The 18,872-nt window shown below is 38.7% G+C and overlaps 1 protein-coding gene across 11 annotated transcripts in view; it reads left to right on the top strand.

The window, feature by feature from the left end:
- Tjp1 (tight junction protein 1) overlaps positions 1–18,872 on the top strand; it is a 240,956-nt gene that overhangs the window by 197,551 nt on the left and 24,533 nt on the right. For all 11 annotated transcript variants that reach the window (XM_051206458.1, XM_051206456.1, XM_051206455.1 and 8 more), the window contains 7 exons: positions 8,830–8,969; positions 10,558–10,663; positions 13,119–13,269; positions 15,529–15,637; positions 16,978–17,197; positions 17,466–17,650; positions 17,764–17,859. In XM_051206458.1, coding sequence (XP_051062415.1) covers positions 8,830–8,969; positions 10,558–10,663; positions 13,119–13,269; positions 15,529–15,637; positions 16,978–17,197; positions 17,466–17,650; positions 17,764–17,859 — 1,007 coding nt within the window. The remainder of the gene's footprint in view (positions 1–8,829; positions 8,970–10,557; positions 10,664–13,118; positions 13,270–15,528; positions 15,638–16,977; positions 17,198–17,465; positions 17,651–17,763; positions 17,860–18,872) is intronic.

The raw sequence follows: 18,872 nt of genomic DNA, 5'->3' as shown, positions 1-18,872 counted from the left end.
TTAAATATAATTAATTTTGTTGATTATATCACAATAAAGGTAGGAAGGGGGGGGGAATCTAGTCTCAGAGCTGAAGAGACAGATTATAGCTAGAAAGTGATGACTTTGGATTCACCTGTAAGCAGAGGATACCTGAAACCTTAGAAGTAATAGGAATTGCCAAGAGAAGCTATATGAAGAAGGGCCAAGAACTGGACTGTAGCGAGTGAATGCCTTTAGGAAAGTGAGCAGGCAAGAGAAGACCAAGAGCTTCCAAATGCCTGTAATCCCAGCACATGGGAGGTAGAGACAGGAAAACTGGAAGTTTAGGGTTCCCCTAAATTGTATGAGTGTCTTAGTCAGGGTCACTGTTGCTTTGATAAAATACCATGGTCAAAGCAACTTGGCAGAAAGGGTTTATTTGGCCTATTCTTCTATATCATAGTTAATCATCAAAGGAAATCTGGATAAGAACTCAAGACTCAAGCAAGGCAGGAGCTAATACAGAGAGAGGTCATGGAGGGGAACTGCTAACTGGCTTGTTCTCCTTGGCCTGCTCAGTATGCTTTTTTTTTTTTTTTTTTAAAAATTATTGATTCTTGATGGATTTCACACCATGCACCCTATCCCACGTAACTTCTCCCCTTGAATCTGCCTCCTGCCCTTGCAACTTACCACCCCCCCAAAAAAAAATTTATAAGCCAAAAACCAAACCAACCAAACAGAAAGAAAGAATCTCATTGTGAAAATGGTAGTGTAGCTCATTGAGTCACACAGTTGACCCTTTAGTCCATTCATCTTTACTTGTAAGTGTTCATTGCCTTGAGAAGGAAGGCCTCTGGCTTCTGTTACACTATTGATAATGGGCTCTTCCTGGGACTCCTTTCATATCCTTGTTGCTATCCTATGTTGTGAAGATCCTGTAGTTTTGAATCTGTAGATTCATCCCCTTCACATGTTCCAACAGTTTATAGATGTGGTGGATGTTGGGGTGGGCCAACTCATAGCCCTGGTTCTAGGCCTGGGTGGTAGCTTGGTTGCTCAGCCTGCCAGCTTTCTCTCCTCGTCATTATTCAGGTTTGCTCTCCTCACTTCCCTGGCCAGCTCACCCAATGCAGCCTACAGCAAGGGGCAAGGGCCAGTTTTCCTGCTCTCAGGTCCTCAGATCCAGCTCGCCAGTTCTGTTTTGCTAAGGGCCCTCTCTCCTGAGTGCTGAAGGGAGTATACATGGTGTATCTGTCCATCTGTCTGTCCAGCTCTCTTGCTCTCACGCCCTCAGGACTGCCTCATGTGAGCCTCACCTGTGCCTCCAATAACAGGGTCATCTCTAGTGTGCTGTCAGTCTGCTTTCTTACAGAAGCCAGGACTACCAGCCCAGGGATGGCACCACCCATAATAGACTGAGCTATCTATCAATCACTCATTAAGAAAATACCCTACAGGCATGTCTATAGCCTGACCTGTTTTCATAGTTGAGGCTCTCTCTCTCTGATGACTCCAGCCCATGTCAAGTTGACATAAACTGGTCAGCATGGTGAGTTTGAGGTCAGCCTAGGAGACATGAGGCCTGTTTCAGTAAAAACCCATTATCAAAAAACCCCCAAAGTAATACTTCTTAAAATTGTTTTTGTAAAGGTTTTTACTCAAACAGTAACATGCTGGGTAACTAGCAACAACTGTTTTGGTTGCTGTCATTACACCTTCTTTAGCTTTTACGTATATGAATTCCATCCTTTTTTTTTCACTTCAAGCTTTGGATCCATCAATTGTGTGAGTCTCTGTCTTTAAGCTTGAAATGGTCTTTAAAAGATTATTATGGTATATCAGACACAAAATTAGTTTATTATTTTATACTTGATTGTTTTTACTTGCTGCAAACTACCCCCAAAATGTTCCTTGTTACCTTGAAGGGGATTCAGTCACCAATGCGTATGGAGATGGCAGCACTAATGTCTCTGATGGAGTAGCATGCAGGCAGCTGTAGCTTAGCACATCCCTTACACGTAGAAAGTGTGTTGATACCCAGTGGTTTTCACATGCTTTTCCTTTAAGAAAAGGAATAGTAGAAATTAGTCTCAACAATTTAACCACTTTTTGAGTGTAAACAATTTCTAAATCTTAGGAAGTTCTTTTTGTTTCATTGTGTTGTTTGATTTGCTATTTTTTTTTTTACCATATATTTATTGTCCAAAGTACTAGCCTTTACTCTGTTATTTCCTTTCACTTTCCAACTCCCTCATAGTCCGCATCTGTTTCAAGTCTTTTTTATATTAAATTCCACATGAGATACTTGTCTGTGAAGTTTATATTATATGTCACATGACATGATAGTCTCCAATTCTGTCCATTTTCTTGTAGATAACATGGTATTATTTTTAGTGGCTGAATAGAACTTCTTTATGATGTGTATGTATGTGTGTGTGTGTGTGTGGGGGAGAGAGAGAGAGAGAGAGAGAGAGAGAGAGAGAGAGAGAGAGAGAGAGAGAGAGGTTGACTTTGTCTTTCTCCTCTCATCTATTGGTAGGCAAATAGGCTGATTGCTTAACTTGGCTGCTTGCTGTAGATGATGTTGTGATGCTGTGGGGGTAGGCAGTTGTTTGGTTATTTGGGTTTATATTATCTAAAAGGGATATATTGGGTCCTGTTTTTAACTTCTTGAGGTCTTGCGGAATCTCTGCTGATTTCCATAGTGACTGCTAGGGTTTTTTCTTTCGTTGTCTTATTTTTCTTGACTATTACACACTTTTTGCGTGTGAACTTTTAGATTTATAGATGACTTCGTATCACAGTGTCAAAAGGTTGAATAACCTGGGTTCTCTCTTCTTCTGAATCTTGGTCATTTGTTGTTACTTTCTTTTTTGACAGTAGGTTGCACTATGTAGCTCAGGCAGTCTAGAACTCACTCTGTAAACCAGGCTGGCCTGGAATTTACAGAGATCTATCTGCCTCTGCCTCCCAAGTGCTGGGATTAAAAGTGCTACCCTCCTCCCTGCTGCTGTTACTTTCTTGATGGAAGGCAGACATTAAGGGTAAAATCAATCTCATTATAGTATTAGTTTAAAAAAAAGTTCTTTTTAATGTTTTGTTTTTATTTAGACTAACAATTTGACATCTATAACTTTATTTTGAAAACTCAAATTATTATGAATAGTATCTTCCAAACATATCATGGTGTCCATACTCTTTTAGGAGCCTTAAGTATTTTTATATGTAACACTAGTTCTATGACTTTTTAAAACCACAGCATCCACATCCCAGTTCATCTGATGATATGCTTGTCTTTTCTGTCTGAAGTTAGTTGCACAGTCACATATAAACAGAAACAGTAATGAAAACACACATTATAGTAAAAGCTCTGGTTAACAGAATAAGATTGAACTGTCCAGGCTTACATTTTATTTTGTATTACACTCATTTATTCCATGAAACTAACAGCTCACCTGAGAGGAAGCCATTTATGTTTTAACCATTATAATCATTTACATTGCACATAACCTTTTTATTGAAAACTGTTGCTTTTAAAGTAGTTGAAAGTACTGCTTTCAGAAAATTGAGTTTGTATTAATGCTAAATATTCTCACTATTACTGTTTGTTCCTACTGAAAGAAATGCCTACCCAAATCCTGAGTGCAATGGCAGCATTTGCTGACACAGTTCATGACCTAACCACATGTGTGGTAGGGATATTGTGTACATGAGCAAGACATTACCAACCTAAACTCAGGTGTTGTGCCAGGGCACTGTATTTGGGATCCAGGCCTCATAATTTATAATCTGCACACAACATTAGAATTAGAATTGTCTGAGAGACTTGACTCTTAAGGGAGCAAGATGTTTTATTGTGGTAGTAGTAGTAGTTTCAAAATGTTTTCTGTATTGGGCTCTGGAGATAGCTCAGTTGGTAAACTCTTGCTGTGTATGTGTGGATCTGAGTTCAAATCCCAATCGCCCATGTCGAATTCATAGTTCTCCTATAACAAAGCGAGAGGTGGAGACTGGAATCCCTAGCAACTTGTAGTCAAGCCAGCCTGGCGTATACATGGCAAGACAACAAAAAGAACTGTCTCAAACAATCTGATAGACAACAGACACCTTAATACTTCCCAAACAGTTTCATCAATGGGAGGCCCAAGTATTCAAATAGATGAGCCTACGGAGCCATTCTCATTCAGCGTAATAAATAAGAATTTTAAGAGCATGTATTTAGTATACAAAGTGGAGTTCTATAAGTGATGTTTTTGTTAAAATATACCATGTAGTTTGCCCATATTCATGCTATTACCTGCTCTTGTCACTCTTTTCTACTTGTCCTTTTCCTCTTACCGAATAGTCTTCCATCTACTTTGATATCATATATATTATCAGCATAGGTTCCACATGTAAAGAAAGCATAGGATACTTTTCTTTATGAGTTTGGCTTAACATAAGTGGATCTTCAGTCCCATCTACTTTCCTGCAGATGAATCACTTCACTGTTCCTATGACTGGGTGTATGTTAAGGTTGGTTTACTTATTGACACTTTTGCCAACTTTGTAATAGGTTTTTTGTTTGTTTTTCTAGACAGGGTTTCTCTGTAGTTTTTGGAACCTGTCTTGGAACTCACGTTGTAGACCAGGGTAACCTTCCCAAATTCTGGGATTAAAGATGTGTGCCACCACCATCCAGCTTTTGTAATAGTTTTCTTTGGGAAATGTTAAAATCTTATCACAGAGCCACAAGTATTCCTTAATTCCACTATATGTAGTTTTTTCAGATATTGTACTTTCTTTAGAACTTAGTGTTGCCGATAAGATGAAAGTCACCGAATCATCTTAATATGTCATTTGCGCATTTTCTACTATTTCGTACATGGAGAGGTTTAAAAATTAATGATTTTGTGTGTGTGTGTGTTTTTTTTTTTTTTTTTTTTTTTTTAAAGACAGGGTTTCTCTGTGTAGCCCTGGCTGTCCTGGAACTAGCTCTTGTAGACCTGGTGGCCTCAAACTCACTTAGATCTGCCTGCCTCTGCCTCCCGAGTGCTGGGATTAAAGACGTGCACCACCACTGCCTGGTTAAACTTAATCATTTTTAAGAGTAATTTTATATTTTATTTATTGTGTGTGTGAGAGACAGACAGACAGACAGACAGACAGACAGACAAAGGAGAGTGGCATGCATGTGCCACAGTACATGTTTGAAGGTCAGAGAACAACTTACGGCATCCCTGTCTCTCCTTATACCATGTGGATCCTAATAATCAAACAAGTTATCAGGCTTGGCAATGAACACCTTTACCCACACTGATCCATCCTTTCATCCATATGTATTGATTTTTAAAACTTTTAATCTTTTGTCTAAAAAAGATTTCATATTTCTATTTTATATCGTTGCCTTATTCTGAATAAAAGTTACATATTGTTTGTAATGCCACATTTTCTTTTTTATACACACTTTGTTTCTAGCTCTGCCCTAACCCATCCCCCTCTAGCTCCAATATGCAGGAAAAGGCAGGTAGCAGGGTGTTATTCCTAACTGTTCACTGAGGTTCATAACTGATAGCCTTCCATGGCTCTTTACAACTTAACCGATAGAATTTTGTTTTTGAGTGGGACAGGTTTTAACTGATATTGATTTATATTACCAGTCCCTTATATAAAGGCCTGGAACCAACTAGGCAGATCTGTGTTACTTGAGCTTACATACAAATGAATAAAGCAGTTAAGTTTCAGAATGTAAGAAGTAATTTCTGCTGTTGCTTAGCAGTGTACACAATATATGGTAGTGTGATGGTAAGGGAAGTCTGGGGTAGCATGTTTAAGAAAGGAGTTTCTCTTTAGCCCTATCAGCGCTAATGATAAGAACAACCTGGCAGGATGAAGATCCTTCCACAGTGAGACATAATGTGCTGCTCCTGAAATGGAAACACTTGACTTGATGGAAGGACAGCAAAGGGAGCCGTGTGGCCAGTCCTCAAGAGCCTTAGTGATTAGGCATTCAGAAAAGTTTACTTCGTGCTGTGTAACAATGCTAAGAGAAAAAGGTCCATTAAAGGACCACTGCGTGCATCTGTGTACCAGGATATTTTAGAAAGCTGTTTATTAAATTTACTGTTTCAAAGTGAGAGGTGATTGGTGATAGTTCTGAGCTTGGTGAGCCAGCTGTTCCTCAGTGCTCAGGTAGTTTTGTGCAGGTATGCTTTGTGCAGGGTGGGTTGAAAGAAGGTGTAGATATATGTTTTCTGGTCAATCAGAACCAAGATATGATACTGAAGACAAAATATGAAATTTAAAAATATGCAGTTCTTTTACATATGTAAAAGTTAGAAACTGTATGAACCACCTTATTTACAGATGAACTGTACAAAGGTCCTATTGCCCTTGAGAGAAAGTAAGATCATTGTGATATTGTTCTCTGGCTGTAAAACACATAGAATGTCTCAAACTATTTGTTGTAGATATAATCAGAGTGCAGAATAATTGTACCATCAACAAAAGCTTAATGACATCAGACTCTCTAAAGTCTTTCTTATTAAAATTAAGTGTTTTGGGCTGTCTTCTTGCTAAAATTACCTGTTTTGGGCTACCAAGATAGTGTATGGGTATAGGCACTTACCACTGAATCTTAACAATACCTACGACCCACATGCTGGAAGGAGAAAACCACTCATAAAAGTTGTCTTCAGATCTCCACACATATGTTGTGGCATTGTACCCCCTTCCCCCAAAAAAACCAACCAAACAGACAAACAAAAAAAAAAAAAAAAAAAAAAAAAAAAAAATCCTAACACAGCAATAGATGTAATTTTTTTGTTTCTATTTCTATTTTTTGTTTCTATTGTGGAAATAGAACAGGAGAGTTTTTTTTTTCTCTTGAAATAGGGTAAACTAGTTGTGATCTGTGAACATTAACACTAAGAGCTCTCAGAAGATAAATTGCATAATTGGTGATGTGCTTGCCACAAAAGTGGAAAGACTTGAGTTTGAACCCTTAGCACCCATGTAAAAATCCTGGTGTAGTGCCACATATTTGTAGTCCCTGCTTTGGGAATACAGGCAGACAGAACACTGGGACTTACCAGCCAGCAAGTCTAGCCAAATGTCTGAGTCTCAAGAAAACGAAATAAAACAAAAAGGTAGAGAGTGATTGTAGAAATCACTTGATGTCAACCTGTGGCCTCTGCTTATTATGCACACTGGGACACACACATATACCAGCTGTATACAAATTAGTACCATAAAATATATATCTAACCTGTTCCCTGAAGCCCACTTTCATTTTCAGAATGAGTTATAGAGACTGAATATAGATTAAACCCCCCATCCAAAACACACACACACACACACACACACACACACACACACACACACAGAGAGAGAGAGAGAGAGAGAGCCAAGCCTGGTAGTTTAGACCTCTGATCCCAGCTTCTTGTGAAATTGGGCAAAAGGATTATTTACAAATTCAAGGCCTGGATACATCACTACAGAGCAACTTCAAGGCAAGCCTGGGTGACTTCAGTATGGATGGGTTGAGGGTGTTTGAGTGCCAGAATTACCAGGAAAAGCTTCATTAGTGGGCAGCTTGGCATAGCATATCTCTTAGGACCTGATCAACAGAGTGAACACAGTTTTATGGGAGCAATGTAAAGAAGCTATAAAACTATAAAACATTACCTGCTAAGAAGTAAAGGTAAGTTTAAATATAAGAACTTCAGATACACAGAGCTGTGGGTAGCACCTTATGCCCCCAGGCCTTGGTGTAGCTTTCTTGGAAAGGACTCAGACTCTGTTCAGTGAATGTTCAGAGTTTATAGTGTATTCGTGGGTGACCTTGCAAGATGTTGGCTGTCTAGAGTGTCTGGGAAGGACATTTGTTTGAGGTATCTTATTTGGAAGCCTTATACTGCACAGGCATCTGAGAATAGTTTAGACAAGCCACTAGCCACCATGACCTTATGCTCACCATGTAGAAGCATTCCAGAGGGATGTAAGCCAAGACCTTCAAGGTCTTTAGGCCACTCTGCCTTCAGATTTTCACTTACTATTATTCTTTGCTGATCTGATTGTGTGCTAATTTGCTACTTTGTTTATACAGATGATAGTCTAAGGAGCCTTTTTTATTTCCAGTGAGTCCATTTATGTGGAGTATAAAAATTTCTTCATTCAGACTGTATTTCATGCCATCTTTAACAAACCATTTTTATGGAGCCTTTAGCCAACCTGAAATCCCTCACTCAGTGGGACCATGCTATATACAACAAAATAAAAACAGTCTGGCAAGATGATTCAGTGGTTAAAGGAACTTGCCAGGAAAGCCTGGTTGACCAGCATTTAATTCTAGGACCCTACATAAGGGTGGTAGAGAAATGACTCCACAAAGGTGTCCTCTGATCTCCACATGTGCACCATGGTGTTAGTGACAACCCACATATGATGTTCATATGCACTCACATGTACACACTAATAAAATGGTTCACACACACACCCTTCTGAGGAAGAATGGAATGCCTTGCTAGCTCTTCGGATCCTGATACTTGCTTCTGGGCTCATCTATCACATGAAGAATGTGATAGATAAACATGGCTCAGAGGTTACATGTAGTGTTAATTCATGTATGAATGTATATGTGTGCCATAGCACACAACTTAGAGTTGTAGTTGTTAGTTTTCTTTCTGCCATGTGGGTCTAGTGATAAAACTCAGGTTGTCATGTTTGGTGGCAAGTGTCTTTACTCACCGAGTCATGTTGCCTGCCCGCCCCGTCCTAGTTTTAATTACTAATTTTCCCTGGTTTTGAAGTTGTTTTGTCTCTTCTGTTCTCACAAAGTGTTTTTCAAAATCCTTATTCTCCTCATGTTCTTACTGTAATAATTAGTCTCCGGAGCCGAGAGGAAGAGAGAATTTCTAAACCTGGGGCTGTCTCAACTCCTGTAAAACACATAGATGACCATGCACCCAAAACAGTGGAAGAAGTTACAGTTGAAAAGAATGAAAAGCAAACACCCGCTCTTCCAGGTAAGGATGACCACAAAACACTATTGCTGTCAGACAACAGCAACTGTCATCATTTAAAAGATAAAATTGTTTAGTGCTTAGCTGTGAATCTCTGCTTCTGCTTCTATCACCTACTGGATAAAGGCTCTATGGTGGCATGTAAAGTTATCATCAGTCTCATTACAGGGGAAGGGCATTTAATGTAGACTCTCCATTATTGCTTAGATTCTTAGTTGGGGGCATCCTTATGGATTCCTGGAGATTTCCCTAGTGCCAGGTTTCTCATTAAGCCCGTAACAATTCCCTCTGTTAAGGTATCTCTTTCCTTGTTCTCCTTCTCTGTCCTCCCAACTCGACCTTCCTGATCCCTCAAGCTCTCCTCCCCTTTCCCCTTCTCCCCTCCTCTCACTGATACCTCCCTTCCTTCTTGCCCCCATGCTCCCAGTTTACTCAGGAGGTCTTGTCCCTTTCCCTTCTTGGAGGCACATGTGTGTCTCTCTTAGGGTCCTCCTTGTTTCCTAGCTTTTCTGGGGTTGTGGATTGTAGGCTGGTGGTCCTTTGCTCTATGTCTAATATCCACTTATGAATGAGTACATACAGTGTTTGTCTTTCTATGTCTGGGAGTCCAGTTGCAGAGAGGGAGGAGTGATGAGCAAAGGGGTCAAGGCCATGTTGGGGAAACCCACAGAAATACCTGAACTGGCCAAGTGGGAGCTCAAGGACTCCATAGACTGATAGCTGGAGAACCAGCATAGGCCTGAACCAGGCCCCCTGAATGTGGGTGTCAGTTTGAGGCCTTGGGCAATCTATGGAGCCACTGGTAGTGGAGCTAGTATTTATCCCTACTGCATGAACTGGCTTTTTGAAGTCTGTTCCCCATGGAGGGTTGCTCTCTTAGCCTAGATACAGGTGGGAGAGCCTAGGCCCTGCCCCAGATGATGTTGACAGACTTTGGTGATCCTCCATGAGAGGCCTTACCCTCCCTGAGGAGTCGATGGTGAGATGGTGGGAGGAGTGGGGGCGAGGGACTGGGATTGGTATGTAAAATAAGATTGTTTTTAATTTAAATAACAAATTAATTAAAAAGAAAGATGGAATTGCTATTACCAATGTGTTTCTGCATATACCTTTCAGCTTTCTTCTTATTAGGATAAGAATTAGTATAGATCATAACCTTCATGAATGTTTTTATTTTCTAAATACAAATTATTCATGTGTAACAACTGCTTGCAGTGAGTTACGATGTTTTCCAACACTACTCATTAAAGATAAATGTTAGAGCTGTGGATGACCGAGTGCTTGCCAAGCTGCCACTAGGGTTCATCACACAATATTGCAGGGATGGCACGGGAGGAGTATTAGATTGCCTTCAAAAATTTAAAAACAAAGTTATTTCAACCATTAGAGCTGTCTGCTTCTCTTGTGTCTGTCTTACTGTAGTTGGTTAGTGGCAGGAATGTGGCTATTAGAAAAGTTTTTGCATAATTAAGAATGGTGGTCCAGAGAAATATATGGACACTTCGATAATTATTTTTCTGTTATTCTTATTCCTGCCCATATTTTGTGGAGCTTATTAAATCCTGCATAATTTAAAATTTCTTTCTCTTAGAACCAAAGCCCGTGTATGCCCAAGTTGGACAACCAGATGTGGATTTACCTGTCAGTCCTTCTGATGGTGTTCTGCCTAATTCAACTCATGAAGATGGGATACTTCGGTAATCAAAATTTCAAGCCATACTGTTATTTGTGTTTATTACACATTTCTCAGCATGAGAATTGAAAGTCATGTTCCTATAGCATTGTGTAGTGTTTGTAGTACTGTGGCTAACAACAGAGCAACCTTTTTGTTTTTTAAATAGCCACCTTCTCTTACCTAATTCTTTGGTCAGTAATTAAAGAGTAAAGATTGTTTTCTACTAAGATAACAGAATGTCCACAAGCTTTCTATGCCCTAGCACTCTTAAAAGATAAATACTTGTTAGTAAACACTGACTCTGTGGGCTGCTGTCTCTTTCTTACTGGCCTCCTATGGTGTGACATGCTTATGTACTATTATGACATGACCATAGTACCAATAGCACATCTTCAGTTTTATCAAACAAGAATGTCTCAGTGTGATGCCTGGTTGAGAAGATTATTCCAGAATGAGTTTGAGAGCCCATACCATTTCTTTATTACTGTACAGGTAGACTTAATATAATTTTTGCGAACAAAATTTAAGCCTTCATGGCCTTTAAATTTGTTCCTTCTGTCATAGAAAGGACATGATGTGTGTATACTGGAAAATAAGCACATTTACTAAGATGCAGTAGACCAAGAATGCTCCCCACCCTCAGTATTTTTTGTACAAAAAGAATTTATGGTTTGCTCCCTCAGTACATAGGCAGATAGCTTCAGAAGTAGGTGAATATGGTGCAAATTTAGAATAGTAGATTTTTTTAGTGTTGGTATTAACAATGAATGAATGAAATACACAGAATGAATAGGCCTAGTCTCTTTTGTTCATCCTTGGGGATTACTTGAAATTGCAGAGGATACCAAACTGCTTCTCTGGAAAGCCCTGAAGAGAGACACTGAAGAGGACTCAAGGATGTCCACAGCATTAGTAGCTTGAGCTGTGGAAGTCTTTTGTTCAGATATCGTTAGTGAATTTGAGGGAAAAGAAATAGGTAGGTTTTGTCACTGCACATAATTGATAAAATGCAGAAAGAACAGAGTATAAAACTTGTGTCATCTATCGTTGCTTTCCAGAAGTCAGATTTTAGCTGTGTGCAGATCCACTCAGCCATATCTACTCTATGAGACATTTTGAACTCATCAGAATTAGAGGTGGATTTTTCAAGAAAATATTTAAAAGATCTAACTGTATATTTATTCTTTTGGATGAGGAATCCATGAGATACCTTTGACTTGGTTAGAAAGTAGGACACCAGTACAACCAGAGAATTCAGATCATCTATAAACATAGTTGGTAAATACTTTCAGACATGGGTCAAAGGTGCTTGGAGTCCTGACTGAGTGTGACCTGTCCATTTGACTTTCCTGTCTAGCTGGTTCATTCCAGATTAAAAGACAAAACAAAAAAAAAAAAAAACCAAGATAACTGGGCATAGTGGCATATGCCTTTAATTCCAGCACTTGAGAGGCCCAGACAGGCAGAGACCAGGGCTACATAGTGAGACTCTTTTTTTTTTTTTTTTTTAAAGAAGAGAGAATCAGATCAGATCAGTGGTGAATATTTTACAAATTATAAAAGCTGTTACAAATTTTAACTAGTTAGTTCAAAAGTACCAGGATTCTCCCCCAATTCATTGATTCGTGTATGTGACTGTATTTTATGTTAGATTTTAATAATTTAGTAATTGATTAATAAACTAAGAGGAGAGAGACCTTTTCTTTATATTCAGAATAGTGTGAGTAAGGTGGTAGGTAGTTCTTGAGGAATGTAAAGGTGATGACGGGAACTTACCAGTATCTTTGCTGTTAGGCTGTCCTTAAGTTGTGCTTAAGTGTTAGCTCCCTGCTTGCATAAATCATGAACGTGCACACATCTGTCCCTTCATTTCTTCCTAGGGAAATAAGGGACAGAGATGGATGTTGGGCTAATTGAGAAATGCTAATATAATGTTCTTATTTCAGAGTTTAAAAGGGCTGCAGATGAAGGAAACTACAAAGAGCCCATCAGTGGCTAAATGTTAACCCATGTCTATTGGTTGTAGAGATTAGAACAGACTGTACATTTCTCATAGTAAGAAAATCACTGAGTTTTATGTAGCAGATTCTCTTATATCAAATGATACTTTCATTTTTCTAGTGGGATTAGTGTAGAAACGTTTTTTGCTTTGTTTTTGTTTTTTAGCTATTGGGAATTTGCCATATATATCTTCTCAAGAATAGGGGAAATATTGTTTATAAGGAAAATTATAAAGCAGTCATAAAACGTATCACTTCTCCATTATTTAGCTATTTCCAAAGTTACTTTCTAGTAAGAAATTTGAAGGTCTATTAAATCTGGTTTTGGATCTAATACTAGGTTTTATGCAATAAATGAGTGCTACCTATGTAGGAGGCTTGAGAAATGACAGTCCTTTATTCCATTTTGAATGTACTTGTTGCTGTAGCAGCCTACTGTGACTTTAACTGTTTGAAATTAAATATCTGTTTTAACAGGCCCAGCATGAAACTGGTAAAATTCAGAAAAGGAGATAGTGTGGGTTTGCGACTAGCTGGTGGAAATGATGTCGGAATATTTGTAGCTGGCGTTCTAGAAGATAGCCCTGCAGCAAAAGAAGGCTTAGAGGAAGGTGATCAAATTCTCAGGGTATGTCAGTATGTCATCTTATCTGATCATCAGATGCCAGGCATGACAGACCGACTGTTGTGATTGGATTATAATTTATGTACCGTCTCTTGAACCACCTAAGTTTCACATTAAGAACTGATTAGGTCTAGCTTGTGTTAGACTGGTCACTTGCCATTCTGCCTTTGTGCTTGTTTGCTGCTTCATTATGTTGTTAGTGATGTTCTATTGAAGCCATTGGTATTCATAGAACCTATAAGGAAACCAAGTTGTAGATCCCTCTACTGACTACCAAATAGTCTTTTAAAAGTTCAGTTCAACATTTGGACTGGCAAGACTGCCGTAGACCACAACTCGTGAGCCACTTTTGGGTATTACTTTCCCATGGGAGTGAGAAGTCTTCATTGTAGTCCTGGCCTCTTGGACCTTCCTTATTTCAGATCATGGCTCATGTCCAGGAGGATGGGATTTATGTCCAGCAGATCTGTAAATGGCCTGGCTTTCAACCTTCAGACCCCCAATGAAGGAGATCATTGACAAAAGCCAGGAGCACTTGGTCTAGATGTAATCTCTAATGGTGTTTTTCTCCAATTCTTTCCCTTCCCCTTCCGTAGCTTTGTTGCCTAGCAATGATAGTGTCTTCATCTGTTTTTCACTTGTCTTTTTAGAGTACCCAGATTTTTGTTTTTATATATATGAATATGAGATCTGGTTGGTAAACTCTCCTAGTTTTTAAATCAGAACATTAGTCTATCCAGTGTGGGTTATGCATTTACTGTTTGCCTATTTCCTCTCTCTGGTGCCTCTATTCTTGTCCCTCTCTGCTTTCAGCCTTCCTCCTCCCTGTGCTGAATTGACTCACCCATCTGCTCTACAGTCCTGCAGCTTTGTCCACCTCTTCTCTTTCCCTCCCCTCTGGCTCTCTCTGGATCTTCAGCATCTGTTTCTCCCTCTTGCTGTTGACTGGTTCAAGGGGTGATTGAGTTCCTTCCTTGCCTTATTTTATTTTTTAAAATCACTGTGGCCCTATATTCTAGCTTTAGCCACTACTGAATCTGTGTTTTCATGGCCACTGATCAGCGTCAACTTTGCCTCACATTTTCTATCATTTCTTAGCAACTTTGCCCGTCAATCCTCAAAAGATTTCTCCTTGGGATTCTGTCACATGGCTGATGCTCCTGCTGCTTTGACTTCTGTAATTTGAAGTCTGCATCAGTGTTCCATGCATCTCTATTGCTAGTCTTCATCCCAAGGAAGCAGCCCATGGCCAGAATCTTTTCACCTGGTATAGTTTCCTGTGCTTGTGACCTATTCTTGTGGCTGTATTCATCTAGTCCTCCTTTCCCTTCAAACTTAAGCTTGTCAAACAGTCATTGTCTAGGACTTAGCAGTTTCCCTCTGACACCATCTAGGTTCCTTCTGATAGTATACCCTTTGTTCTCAATGCACTTGTGTCACATTTGAACACAGCATGATGAAAATGCTAACTATATTTGAAATTCCAGCACTTATTTTCTTACTAACTCATGATCCTGTTTTGAGGTAATCAGGGAATAAATACATCATCTAAAAGCAGCTTCTTTGGGTTTTATATGAGACTAAGTATGCATTTTGACTTTTTGCCTTTTGTCTTTTTGTTATCATTGCTATTAGTGGTAAAAAAAAAAAAAAAAAAAAAAAAAAAACAGAAAAAAACAATTCCAAAAGGTAGTAGTGAAAATTCCTGCCTATTTGTAATCCTGTACAGTTACTGGTGAAATTTGGTTATATTTCTTTTCACCTTCACTTTGGAACTTTGGAATTTACTAATATAAGTAGACATTGACTTGAGACACAGAGCCTCTGCTACAAAGTTATGTTACAGGGACACCATAATGTATATACTGTCTTGTTTTTTGTGTATATATATCATTTCCTTTTCAGCAGTTAGTAAAAAAGTTAGACTATATGGTACCTCTGTAGAATGAATATAGAATTTTAAGCCTAGAGCTTTCACAGTGGTAAATGTATGTTGTCACTTTGGGTTTAAATTAGTTATATTTGTAACAGATTATCATTAATGTCAGGTTATATTATAACTACTCTGAATTTACATTTTCACTCACCTTTTTTACTTTGTATCTGCTTATTTTCAATTAGAGATTATGCTCTCCAAAATTAAGAAAAACCTTCCCTATTAAATATATAGTATTATCAAATTAGATAGACTTTGAGTAAATAGATATATTTATATTCCTAAAAAGCAGCTAGCACAAATTTGCAAAATTTTTATTTTAATAGGTGAACAATGTAGATTTCACAAATATCATAAGAGAAGAGGCTGTCCTTTTCCTCCTCGACCTCCCTAAAGGGGAAGAAGTGACCATACTGGCGCAGAAGAAGAAGGACGGTGAGACAGTGTCTGAAATGGAGGGGGTTAACCTGTAGGAGGGATTGGCTTCAAAGTAAGGATCAGGTGTGGTGGCACACACATAATCGTAGAGGATCATGAGTTCAAAGCCAGGCATGATGACTTCCTTCAAAAAAGAATGATGACTTAGGCATTGCATCTCAGTATTTGATCATCACAGGTAGGTTGATATTTGTGATTCCAGGCCAGCCTGGTCTGTATAGTGAATGAGTTCCAGGACAGTCAAGGCTACATGCTGACACCTTGTTTCAAAACAAACAAGACAAACCGGACTGTGATGGCAGTGGTGGAGAAGCCTTTAATCTGAGCACTCAGGAAGCAGAGGCAGGCCAGCCTGGTCTACAGTGCTAGTTCTAAGACAGCCAGAGCTACACAGAGAAACCCTGTCTTGGGAGGAAAAAAATGTTCAAAATAAATCATTCATAGTAATGATTGAGTTTGTTAATCTCAGTTAATTTTTTGTTTATTTAAGGTTCTACAGCCAGCCAATCCTTAAGCCCTAGAAAAATATTTGTTTTATTAGCTATTTGAATTACATAAAAGTGTATGTGGATAGTGACCAAATTTTGTACTGGTGTTTTCTAAGCAATAAACAGAAAGGTTAATGTCATTTAAAAGAATATGTAACTTTCTAGCATTTGTACTGAAAATTGAGGGTTTTGTTTGTTTGTTTTTAGCTTTGGCACTATCAACATTTTGGGCCAAATAACGCCTCTTTTGGGAGCCACCTTGTTTTTTGTTCAGTATTTCAGAATATAAGACATGTGCAATTGATGAGAAGCTGTAGTACATTCCCTGCTCCAACACACTCTAGGTTTTGTTTATTCTTATGTTCTGTGTTTGTTTTTGAGATAGGGTGTTTCATGTGGCTCAGTTAGCATGGACCTTACTGTGCTGAAGGGGTTGATCTTGAACACCTGGTCCTGCTGTCTGCCTCCCTGAGTGTTGAGGTTGTGAGAATGAGCACTTCACACAGCCTAGCATGCTCAGTTGGAACACTCAAAGTCTCCTGGAAGAGTTGGGGAACAAAATTGCTCTTTGGAGCATTTGCAGATCAATTAGTTGCTATAACAGGAAACAAAAAATGGAACAAATCCATCTCTTTCTGCATCATTTCATCATGTACAGAATGGAGGTACTATTTTTTGAGGTAATGTTGAAGAAAAATGAGATGAAATAATTCCAGACACAGAATTGAACATTGACTGGGTACTGTATGTTGATATGGGCATTAGCAGGAGCATCTTCACATGTTTTCTTTGAAAATTGATTTTTAATCCCAGTAAGTATTGATTAATGTGTTTCTTTTGATTCCTTAGTTTATCGTCGCATTGTAGAGTCAGATGTAGGAGATTCATTCTATATTAGAACCCATTTTGAATATGAAAAGGAGTCTCCCTATGGACTTAGTTTTAACAAAGGAGAAGTGTTCCGTGTCGTGGATACCTTGTACAATGGAAAGCTGGGCTCTTGGCTTGCCATTCGAATCGGCAAAAATCATAAGGAGGTAGAACGAGGCATCATCCCCAATAAGAACAGGTATGATGAACACTTAGAAGGAAACTCCTTATACTGTGAATTAAATAAGTGATGATAGATGGTTTCAGTGTCATTGAGAAATTTGGGGAATACAAATTTGTATTTTTCATTGTGCTCACTCACTATAGTATTAGCTGACTTAGTAAGTGTATGCAAACTATTTTTATTAAAACTGTTGATGTAAACTGCATGTGGGGTTTTGATATTCCATTTCATGGTAGATCATTGCTTTTTAAATACTGTTGTTTATTTTCTTGTTCTTCTTTAGAGCTGAGCAATTAGCCAGTGTACAATACACACTTCCAAAGACAGCAGGTGGAGACCGAGCCGACTTCTGGAGATTTCGTGGTCTTCGCAGCTCCAAGAGAAATCTTCGAAAAAGCAGAGAGGACTTGTCGGCTCAGCCAGTTCAAACCAAGTTCCCAGCTTATGAAAGGGTTGTTCTTCGAGAAGGTAGTTTATTCTTATACCATGGTGTCTGTCTTTTTATGGTAATATGTTTCAGAAAGTAGACATTATAAATGGTGTCATTTCTTGTTTTATTTTTTCTCTTAATTTCTCTCTAGCTGGATTCCTGAGACCTGTAACCATCTTTGGACCAATAGCTGACGTGGCCAGAGAAAAGTTGGCAAGAGAAGAACCAGATATTTATCAGATTGCAAGTGAGTAGATACAGGCTCAGCACTGACCTTCAGTAGGCTACAGGATCTTCCTTTTGTTTGTCTAATTCCTCCAAAAGGGAACATCTGACCAGTTTCATAAAAAAGATTTGCACTTTATGTCATTCTTTCAATTTGGAGGAAAGGCAGAACAATTGTCTTGTTTCTACCAATTCCCTGTGCCGATTTTTTTTCAAAATCGCCGATTTTGAAACTGTTGCTTCTTGTGAAAACTGCCTAGCCCGTAATCTTGTTGAACCTTCACAGTAATGCTTGTGAGTAAAGAATCAAAATACCTATTTTTGAAGTTGAGCAGCCTGGTGAGCCTTAGTGTGGTTATGTCTGTTAAGTTTAAATTTTCCTTTTGATGCTCACTAATGAATGGCAAAGCATGACCTTTGTTTCAACCCTTCTGACTGAATCCAGTGTTGTTGTTTTAAATCACTGCATTACAGAAACATATAGACAGGGTGAATTGTGCTGTGCTGGTAGCTGTTCCTATTGTAGACTTCACAGTGAGGTGGCAGTGAGCTTGGGGCTACAGTGCTCTGTACATTGGTGCACATTGCTTCATCCTGTGAGTATTAAGGTAGCTGAAATATACAAACTTGGTCATAACTACTTGGCTTGCTTTAAATTACATATGAAAACTTAAGTTTTCTCATATTTGCACTCTCTTTAAATTTTGATATGTTCCGTCACCCCCAATTTCACCTCATTATAATTTCTTCTACCCTTTATATTTACAGAGTTTGATTTTGTGATATTTTAAACATTTTCTTTTTCTCCTTATCTGTGCAGGAGTATGGCTTCTCCTGTACTTGCGATGATTTCCTCTAGGAAGGAAGAAACCATAGGATAGGAACATTGTGTCTTTTGATGTGGGTACTACTTACTGCTTTGCAAAAGATTGTGCCCAGTCTTTTGTTAGGAGACTCATTAACACTTTGAAGTTTACAATATTACAGGATTAGTACAATACCCTTTTTATATTGCCTTTAATGGGTTTAATGAAA

This window comes from Phodopus roborovskii, unplaced genomic scaffold (genome assembly GCF_943737965.1).
Source record: "Phodopus roborovskii unplaced genomic scaffold, PHOROB, whole genome shotgun sequence".
Taxonomy (NCBI): Eukaryota; Metazoa; Chordata; class Mammalia; order Rodentia; family Cricetidae; genus Phodopus; species Phodopus roborovskii.
Note: the sequence above shows the minus strand (reverse complement) of the source record. Positions and strands in the feature narration are given on the sequence as shown.